At 40.1% G+C, this 10,792-nt stretch overlaps 1 protein-coding gene across 1 annotated transcript in view; it reads left to right on the top strand.

Annotated features, from left to right (window-relative positions):
* Lrguk (leucine rich repeats and guanylate kinase domain containing) overlaps positions 1–10,792 on the top strand; it is a 75,150-nt gene that overhangs the window by 17,371 nt on the left and 46,987 nt on the right. The window contains 2 exon segments of the mRNA XM_055602162.1: positions 881–962; positions 9,134–9,258. Coding sequence (XP_055458137.1) covers positions 881–962; positions 9,134–9,258 — 207 coding nt within the window.

The raw sequence follows: 10,792 nt of genomic DNA on the forward strand, positions 1-10,792 counted from the left end.
ACACACACACACACACACACACACACACACACACACACACACACACAAACTCGATCTTTTACTTTTTGCCTGGGCACTATTTCTATGCCCAGAAAGGCTGCCTCAGTTGCCTGTCTGTACTCCGGGTGGGGGGGAGGGTGCTGTGTGGTCTCAAGCTTATTAAGAGCTGCATTTGCTCAGTCTTTTCTGCTGCCCTTTTTGCTTTGCATCCTAGGGAAGTCAGTCACAGGGACAGCCTGACCTTCCCCTCAGAAGTTATTCTAGGAGTTTCCTGTCATCACCCCAAACCCCTCTCCAGAAGACCTCACAAGCCAACAAGACAAACCACGTACTCCATCTTCAGGGGTTTAACTTCTTGGAGACTTCATATCCAGTCTTCCAGAGAAAACTTGCCATGTGCCAAACTGCCCCGATGAGGTCTTTCAACCCTAGAGCATCTACATAGTCCTCAAATGGAATGCTGAGGCTTTCTGGTGGTTTCAATGTATTACCTTATTTAATCCCGTAAAGCTTCAAGCTTTAATCTCAGCATGTGAGAGCCAGAGGCAGGCAGATCTCTGAGTTTCAGGCCAGCGAGGGATATATAGCAAGTGAGACCCTGGAGGGAGGGGAGGGAAGGAAAGGGAGGCTATGAAACCTCAGGTTGTGGATCTATCCTTGTGTGCCACAAAGAAGACTTTCTTCCTCAATTCCCTCTCACGGTGGTGACAATGGGGTCCTGGTTAGAAAAGACAGAGAGGGATGCCTGATTTGACCATAGTGCACCTATAGCTGTCAGTTCTAAGTCTGTCCAGAAACATGTCTTCTTTTCTGCTATTAAGCACTGTAGTGACCTTGAAAGAAAACAACATGTAATATATCGTTCTCTTTTTGTGACCAGAAGGTGGATTTTTCCTCCAACAAGATTTTTGAAATGGATGACCTTTCAGCTTACCGAACTCTCACTCAACTAATTTTGGACAGTATCCTTTGCATGCATGAAAGGGAGATGCTGGTGTCTAGCCCCATTGAAGAAGGTGTTACAGACTACACAGAAAGGCAGTAGAGAAGTGATTTTCCTAAAGTGTGTAACTCGTGTAACTAAGAATTGCTAGTCATAAAACAAGCAATCGAATTTGTTTTTCAAGAATCAGTTCTATATGCTAAAGCTTGCCATAGGCTTCTAACCCTAGCAAACGGAGAGAGATGGTCCTTGACATGAATGCAAGCTTGTTTCTGATTTTAGAGCTAGGGAAGCTCTGTTTAATGAACATGTTTCTTCAAATTTACTTAAACTTTTGCCTAATTTTATATAAATTCAGAATCTGAAAAATGTAGATTTATCATGAGGAAAATTAATAGTTATTCTATGGAAGAATTCATACTTCTGCTTTTAAATAAAACAAGTCATCCTAGTATGTTATCTCTATCCATCCATCCATCCATCCATCCATCCATCCATCCATCCATCCATCCGTCTGTCTATCTATTTGTGTTGGGATCAAAGTGGGGACTTTATATATGCTTGGTTAAGTTCTCTAATACAGACCTATTCCTCCAGCCCTTTGAGCATTTTAAATATGCTTAACTTAAAACAAAAGAAAAGTCCAGTTTTTAGTGTGCCGTTATCTTGGGGAACATACATGTATGCATTGCATAAGTCAGACTCCTATGCCAACAGAATGCCAAGTTCAACTTGTATAGCCTAAAGAGTTAACTGAAGGTCTGTGAATCTAATGAGCTTGAGTTTTCTTTGCACCAGGGACTGATATTCTCTGGGTAATAAGAGGGCAAAGCCTTCTGTTGTTCAGCAAGTATCTTTCTCCCCACTTGAGAATTGAGGGGGGTAGGGTGGTGCCTGAGTTGATTGCCCTTGAGTGTCTCATTCCAGGGATGAGGCAGCAAGTTGTTTATAATAAGCCTGGGATTACAGAGGTGGTGTTCTTGGAGCTGTACTTTGTAGAGAAAGTCTTTACTTATATTTGGAAGGCTAGAATACAGTCCTTCCCCTTTTTGAACTTAAAGATGAAAATAAGCAGTAAGTGAACAGTTAGATGGTGCTCATGATTAGCCCAATAGAGACATCAGATAATGATTTAAACAAAGTTTCCATGCAAACCAGAGGCGCACACGTAAGCAACGCCTTTCTATCGAACCTTGGCTTCATGCTTCACCATTGTGTGTACTGAATGTTCAGAGAGAGAGAGAGAGAGAGAGAGAGAGAGAGAGAAATCTACTCACTCTCAGCCATGCAAAGGAATGCTGCCCAGAAGGACCAGGAGAGCACAGCCTGGAACTTTCTAGAAATCCAGATCTTGGGCTCCGTCCACGGCCTAGTTGAATCAAGTATTTTGACAATTTGAGTGCACATTAAAGCTAAGAATCTGGCTGTACCTCGGAGCCCTGCCTGTCAGAAGAGACTCAGCACTCAGAGGCCCTGCCTCTGCCTCAGGGTACTCAGAGACCACTGTGCAGTTGGATATGGAGAACTTTCATTCTGGAAAGACATCTTCATTGTGCAGCCCAGAATTGCCAAAGGAAAGAACTCTCACACACTGTAGACTCAAACCATTTCTATCATGAGGGTTTTCATTTTTTTAAATCAATTCAGCTTTTCATGTACAAAAGTAAAACATTAGAACTTTGTGAATGTCAAATAATATAGTGATATCATAAAGAAAGGAATTAGGTTTTCTTTTTTAAATGTTGACATTTGACACAGCAGTCGAGTCTTATCATTGACATACAAAGAGAAGTAATTATTACATCAAGACTAATAGAAATCCAGTGCCTGGGCATATAGAGTACATCATGATGTCCTTATCTGTGTTTGAAAAACCACAAAGACAAACAGCCGAAGCAAACTGCCCTTCTTGAGCTGTAAATGAAATAAAATTACAAACACTTTAATATCAGAAATTCTATATATAATTAACATTAACAGATTTGGGGAAATAAACCTTTTTTTTTTCAATAAAGAAAATCAAGTAATAATGTAAAATTTAATGGAATCCCGCACCCCTTAAGCTGTTTTTTTTTACGTTTTACAGCTTATCTGGCCTACACGCATGTTTGTCAGTGCACACAGCCTAGTGTTCGTATGGAGGTCAGAAGACAACCTCTGGGAGTTAGTTCTCTCTTTCCACCATGTGGGTCTCAGGAGGGATTCTACTCAGTCCATCAGACTTGGTGACAGGTGCCTTTTGGCCTCTTTCCAGCTCCCAAATTCAGGACCTTTCACAATACAACTCAGTACACTAGAAATAAAGGGGTTTCTCTGAGTATATTCTCTACAGAGGTATTTTAAGCACACTAATCTAGAAGTGCCAGCTGCTGGGAAGTACACTGAGTGAGGGGTTCTCTTTGTAACTTCTCTGTGCCCATAAAAATTAGCTCAACCACTTTTAAAAAACAGCTTTAAATTCTCTTAAAGTGTGACAGTGAGTATCCACACTTACTATGACCTGGTACTTCTGGCTTCTGCTGAGTTTATCACATGTGTGCCTAGAGGCTTGCAGAACAGTACTGATTGTGCTGTTTGCTGCAATAGCAAAAATGAAGACACACCAACTGCTCATCAAGAAGAGAAGATATAAATAAATTATGTTACTGTCAGGTAATAGCAAATGCTACATTAGTGAAAGTAGATGAAATATACCAATGGATTGCAACAGAGATGAATATTTACGATTTTTTAGACCTTATTTTTGTTTGTGAATATTCTGCCTGCATGTATGTATGTGTACTGTGTGAATGAATGATACCTATGGAGGGCAGTAGGGGGCGACAGATCCCCTGGACCTAGCATAACAGAAGTTTGTGAGCCTCCATGAGGGTGCCAGGAATTAAACCTGGATCCTCTGCAAGAACAACACACTCTCTTAACTACTGAGTCATTTCTCTATCCCAGGGATAATTTTTAATAAAAAACAAATACAATCAAGGTATAACAGGGAAAAAGACAACTCAATATAGTATTTCTGAAAGGCAGATACAAAGATCAAACAGGAGGGGTGTGTGTGTGTGTGTGTGTGTGTGTGTGTGTGTGTGTGTGTGCCTTAGAACTGAAGTTCAGGGTCTTGTAAATGCACCAAAATCCCAGCCCCCTTATGTTTTTAATAGTCTATTCTATCCAAGAATTAAAAATTGGATCTTTTAATTTATTTGTGTGTGTGTGTGTGTGTGTGTGTGTGTGTGTGTGTGTGTGTGTGTATCACATGAGTGCAATGTCCATGGAGGCCAGAAGAGGGTGTTGGATCCTCTGGAACTGGAGTTACAGGCAGTTATGAGCTGCCTAATGTGGGTGCTGGGAACCAAACTCAGGTCCTTCGCAAAAGCAATATGTAGCCTTAACTGCTGAGCCATCTCTCCAGCCTCAAACCCTGAAAATTCTTAATTAAACCATTTGAAAATAATTTAAACCAATTATGCTTGTAACATAAAATGATTATAGTAGGTTATATTAATATCTTGAACTACATTGTTAACTATAAGGTGTCAATTTTTTGCTTTATCATATTAGATTATTTTGTCCTTTCCTATGTATGTAATTGATGATTAGTGGGTAATCATCCTAAATTGCTAGGCAAGAAACTTAGTCAAGGTAAATGTATTTATTATCAAGTAAAGATGTATTTTATTCTTTGCCTTTAAAGCATTGGCTGGTTGCTGATAAAAGCATGATTTGTAGAATTTTAAATTTAGACAGTATTTTAAAGGTCACTTAGCACTAATCGATATTCTGTGTATTTTATGGAGAAGGAGCAGGGAAGGTCAGCACCTTGCTGGGGCTCCCTGGCGAACAGCTGACCTGAGGTTACTGTTCTGAATTCTTTCGGTTTGCCCACGTTGCAATGCACTGAGCAATTACTACGTTTTATAACACCACCATTTAAGCCATATGCGTATTTCCTTACTCCTTGAGATTCACTCTCGTGGCAAAGACCATTTTTCACTAGTAAGATGATAGAGATTTAATAGGATTGGTTGTGATTAAAGCCATCATTGTGTCTCTCTCCACTAAGAGAATAGTGATGGATTTTGGCATTATTTCTCAGTAACTGTTTTCTGTACACCCAAACCATATTTTATGATTGTAGACAAATGAATAAAAGCAAACGCTGAACTAGTGAATAATTCATGTCAGGTGTTTATGAACTTCTGACAGCATTGCTGAAGTGTGAAAATATATTGGGTTCCCTCGACCATGGCTATAAAGCTATGCTTAAGTGCCACAGGGCTCCTTCACTTGGTTTCCACAACAATCTGAAATTCCTCTGTAAATGATGTATTCACAGAAATGGCAAAACTTCAGAACTGGGAAGCAATGTGATGATTTTGAGTCTTTCTCCTGATAGCCCTCCTTTAATATTATAATGCTCCTAAGAGGATTAATCCAGTGAACTAATTCACTGGAATAGTTTAGTGACTTATCAGATTGTACTTCTTATCAGCAACTCCTGAACCCTCAAAAAGAACGTTAAATAATAATGTTAGGAGGAAGAGCAAGAAACACACCAGGAAGGGTCTTAAGATAATTGGAGATTAGAGTGTTGACGGTATTCTAGCTGGGAAGGTGTGGCTAGCTGGGAACTCAAAGCTCCTCACCACCCAGTCATGTGTACGGATCAGAATCACCACTGGCAGTGACTAATAATGTGACTGTAGGAATAAGCAGGATGGCCGTGTAAAGAATGTGTTCATTCCTGGGAAATGTGTTCTAGGACTCCTCAGATGCCCAAGCCTGGATGCTCAATGTTTATAATGAGTTAGATGTCGTATATGAGTTAGATGCTATCTCAAACATTGTTATGCCATATTGTTAGATAATAATGACAAAGGGAGAGTCTATATAACTTTGATACAGTTGTATGTTTTTTGTAAGTGTGCTCATCATGTGGTTGATTGTCTGAATGAAAGGGTGTGGAATCTATGCAAATTTTAGGCCATTGTATCATTTACTTGTGAGCCCAACCTACGGTGCACTGAAAGCCTTTCAGTGTCAAGGGGAGTGACTTGGGAGGTGGGAGGAAATGGAAGGAAGTGAGCACTGTTCTCAACAGGGGAACTTGTTACATTCCTTATTCTTTGCATAACATCCTGAATAACCAGAACGGGATCCGCTGGAGCCTGGGCTGTGATTGCAGTAAGGCAGCCACATTTCTCTTTTCTTTCCTCCTGCTTCTCATTTCAGAAAACATGGCTGGTAGCAGTCATAGGTAGAAAGGAAGCTGGAGGTAGCAGGGTTGCTAAGGCAGTTTCTGAAGTCTCAGAACTACGCTTCCAATCCCTGACGTCACAGTCATTGTTTGCTGTCCAGTATTCTAGCTCCTTTCCCTGGCCGGCTTCTAGTAGACTGCTATCACAGCTGCCCACTGCAGCCAGTCTACTCTGCTGTTATTTGCAGCATCTTCCTCTTGGTGGGAATGGAGCTTCCATGACACTAGTGTTCAGAAACACAGCTTACAGGCTTTTTTCTCTCTGACACTGAGCAGATGGCTATTTGAAGTTTTCATGGCTGAATTGTTGTTGCCAAAGATTGCTTGCTGCACAGATATTTCATACACAGCTGTGAGAGGTCATTTAGTCTCTCATTTCCTATATTTCATGTTCATCTTTCACGACAGTCCAGAGCTGAAAAGAGCTGGCCTTTGTTCTATTTCCAAAATCATTGTTTAACCAGCCCAAAGGGATCTGAAAAATAGTGTTTGTGAGTAAATACCTGTTTGTATGCTTGTTTTTGGCAGACATCTTGTTCATAGGAGATTTGAAATGGTGTATTGACTACAACAAAACTATTTCTGCCTGTGGGTAGAATCTGGAACCAATAGGAGAAACCTAGAAATTTCTGCTACATTTGGTAACATCTTTATCCAGTTTTTTCTAAATCTCTTTCTAGTCCAGCTCTTTAATTTCATTCCTAGCCCTGAGTTATCCATTTTCATGCTAAGAGTTAGAGGACATGATTCCTTGGCCCCATGTGATTATAATTTAATGATGACATTAGTGCCTTATAATTTGAAGAATAGCTCATTCACACCTTTTTTCAAACAAACTTGTTCTTTGACAGTTTCATGCATGCATATATTACTTATTGGCTATTCTTATGCTCACCCTCATTCCTTTCCTGTAAATACCCTTTCTTCCCCATGAGCCCCTTTCCTACTTTTATGTCTTTTCGTTTTGTTTTGTGACTCACGGAGTTTAACAAGGGCTGTCTGTGTGATCATGGGTTTAAATTATCCACTGGAGCCTGATAGCTCACCAGTGAGTATACAACTCACTGGACAGAGTGGCCAATCCCCTAAATATATCAGTATCAAGTAGTTTAGGAAAGGGGGTAGGTCCCCGTGATTGCCTTCTTCATCCTGACTGTCGACAAAGCCAATCTTATGCAGCTCGGTGCTGAAACAGCTGCTCTGAGATTGTGATTGTGACAGCTGTGTTATGCCCAGAAGACAGCATTTTGCAGCTCTTCTCCCAATATATCAGCTCTTACATTATTTCCATAGAGCTTACCAAGTCATAGAGGAGTGGCTTAAATGTCCTGTTTAGGGCTGAGCTCAACCATCACGTATTTCAACATTTTCACAGAGACCCATGAGTCTCTGTGTTCACCATCACTCACTGCGAAGAGGAGCTTCTCTTACTAAGACTGAAAGTTGCATTTGTTTATGGACATAAATGTAAATATTTTGAAGGAAATTTCGTTCTATGTCAGTTTAGCTAACCAACAATAGTTCAGTTCCCTTGGAGCCCATGGCTTCTCCAACCATTGGTTTTCAATCAAGTTTGCAGTGCCGGGCACGAATTCTCTCCTGTGCCCTGAATACAGAGACAGTTGGTTACTCCATAATAGCTATGCTATTATTGCTTCAGTTTCATACCCAATTTTTATTTATTTTTCTCCATGACTTACCTCCTAGCCTCATACCAACTTGTTACAAATGCAAAATCTGATAGGGAAAAATTGTGTAAGCCATCTAGGAGTTTTGAATTTATCCTTTAATTTTTTTTAAAAAAAATTATTTATGTGTGAATGTATGTGTGTGGTATGTGCACATGAGTACAAATACCCTTGGGGACCTGAAGAGGGCATCAGATTTTCTAGTGCTGGAGTCATAGATAATCGTGAACTGTCTGATGTGGGTGCAGGCTTCCAAACTCAGGTCTTCTGCAAAAACAGTACATATTCTTAACCAGTAAGTCACCACTCCAGCCCCTTATATGAGAATTTAAAAAAATTAAACAGAATACCTGATCAACATTTTGAAACGGTTAACCTGACTTTAGCATGTAAGGTTAGCATGGATATTAAGGAAACCCACTAATGCTAAAGGTGAGTTAAGTTGGCAGATGAGTGAATACAAATAGCAGTTAAAGACACCTTTTAAAGCAATAATGCCAGGTCTTGGTGATTCCATTAGATGCTGTGAAGACCATGAGGAAATGGTCGCGTTACAGGCTACCTGGGAGGGAGAGCTGGTCTCTGATGGAGCAGTGGCATTCATCCCTGGGAACTAGTCAGGTGGTTTGAGGCCAGAAAAGGCTGAGTAGGACACTTGGCTTTGGAATTGCAGTTTGGGATGATTGTAAGCTTGGGACACAGGATAAACTTAAAATGTGATTGGTGAGAACAGAACAACAAATGGTGATTATGAGAGCAGACTTCCAGCTTCTGCACTTGAACAGAAGAGAAGCCAGTACCAATGGGATAAAGGACCACTCCCCTTTGTGAGAGAGTGTTGGTCTTCCCATTTGTTTTCATAGGGTGACTGTCTTCCTGCCTGAGGGGAGCCACATGAGTTGCTCATGGAGGTCATTAACTAACTGAGGGAAGCACCAGGAAGCAGCTCTGAAAGGCTGTTTCCTTCCATGGTATTTAATGAGTCACGTGGATACAAATGCTATGCCTCTAATATTTTATAAAATTGATGTTTTATCCTATGTGAAAAACATGTCAAGATTTAGGGCTCATTTCACCTGGGGCAAATAATGTTCCTTTAAACTCTTGTGTGATTTTTTTTTTTTAGTGATAATTATAACACTGATTTTACTGATTTTATATACACACACATAATGTATTGTATATAATTTTAAAATATTTCCAAAGACTTGGAATAAGATTTTCCTTAAACATAGCCCTTGTGCACAGACAACATGATAGAAGAAATCCGTGGGCTGGAGAGTTGCATCAGCCTGACCCACCTTAGTCTGGCTGGCAACAGGATCAAAACAATTAATGGCCTAGGCACGCTATCCATCAGAGTGCTTTCCTTGGTGAGTCCCACATCTCATTCTTTGTAGAAGTAGTGGATATTGTTCAAGAAGTGTATGAATTGTGACTGCTAAGAATTTGTCTTTTTCTCCTTATAGTATCTGCTGTGCATGCATTCTCTCTCCCTCCCTCCCTCTCCTCTCTCTCTCTCTCTCTCTCTCTGTGATCAATAGTCCATATTGAAGTAAAGCCAGTTTCAAATTTGGTATCCAAATAAAAAATTTTCTAGATGATTGATTTTTTTTTATGCTATGTAAGAAGGTATATTTTAATAATAGTTTCTAATATATAGTTTTTGGTGAAAATAACATTTGGGCATAGTAAGCATGTTTGTTGCTGCTCGTACTTTATTGGATGCAAATGGACCACTGAGGCACTGAGCTCAGGCAGCCCATCTATACAAATGCATGCTAGTTTCCTGCTCTAGAAGGTGTAAGTCATGCTGAGAATAAACACATAGTTCCAGTCAGAAAGAAGAGGATGAAGCTAGTCCTGATGAAACCCAATCAGATAGTAGGGAAGGAGAACCTCCTTCAGTGGACTAGGGGAGGGGCATGGGGGAGAAGGGGGAGGAAGGGTGGGACCTGGAGGAGATGAGGGAGGGAGCCACAGCCAGGATACAAAGTGAATAAATTGTAATAAATAATAATAAAAATTATTTTCCTGAAAAAAAAAAAAAAGATTTCATCTGCCTGCTGTTTCCCAAAGAAAATGTCTTTTTAAGCCTTGTGACATGCTACATGACTAAAACTCAAATGAAGATGGAGAGTGTTTGCTAACAAGATCCAAGAGTCCCAAAGATATACATGATATTCATAAATTACAGTATGGGTTACTAGTGGGTGAGAAAGGGTGCTAATGTTTACACACAGACTCTTCCTTTTTTCCTTTCTCTTCCCTCCCAGCCTGAGACGGCTCTGCTGCCTTTATTACACCCGTCAGAGGGTGGGCAGGGAACATTTTGTAGAGGCTTGTATCTTACTAATGTTTATGTCTTTCTCACAGGAGCGTGTTAAACTATGAAATCACACCTTGGGTTAGGTTTACATTTTTTTAATTTAAAATTATTTTTTATTTTATGTGTATGAATGGTTTGCCTGCATAATTGTCTGTGTACCACTTTCATGCCTGGTGTCTAGGGAGGAAGGAGAGGGTATAGGATTCCCCTGGAACTGGTGTTACAGATAGTTGTGAGCCACCATGTAGGTTCTGGGAAGCAAACCTGGACAAGTTTTCTGAGCCATCTCTCAGCCTCATGTACACATCTTTTACATATACATAGAAATTCTTTATTTAGCTATAGATCACCAATGTTTGGCTCTGATGATTTTTCTTTCCTCTTAAAGCTCAAAATACTATGTAAAGACTATTCTAACCATCCATAGAATTCAGTGAGGGCAGAGGGCAGGCATTCTAGTACCATGCATAGAAAGATTTCATAATTTACCTGAGATTTTATGGTTTTTGCCTGCATGTTTTAGGCATGTTAGCAAAAATATGAATGAAGTTGAGTCTAATAAACTAGATTTAAAAACT

This window comes from Psammomys obesus, unplaced genomic scaffold, assembly GCF_907164565.1.
Source record: "Psammomys obesus unplaced genomic scaffold, mPsaObe1.curated_primary_1811, whole genome shotgun sequence".
NCBI classification, from domain to species: Eukaryota; Metazoa; Chordata; class Mammalia; order Rodentia; family Muridae; genus Psammomys; species Psammomys obesus.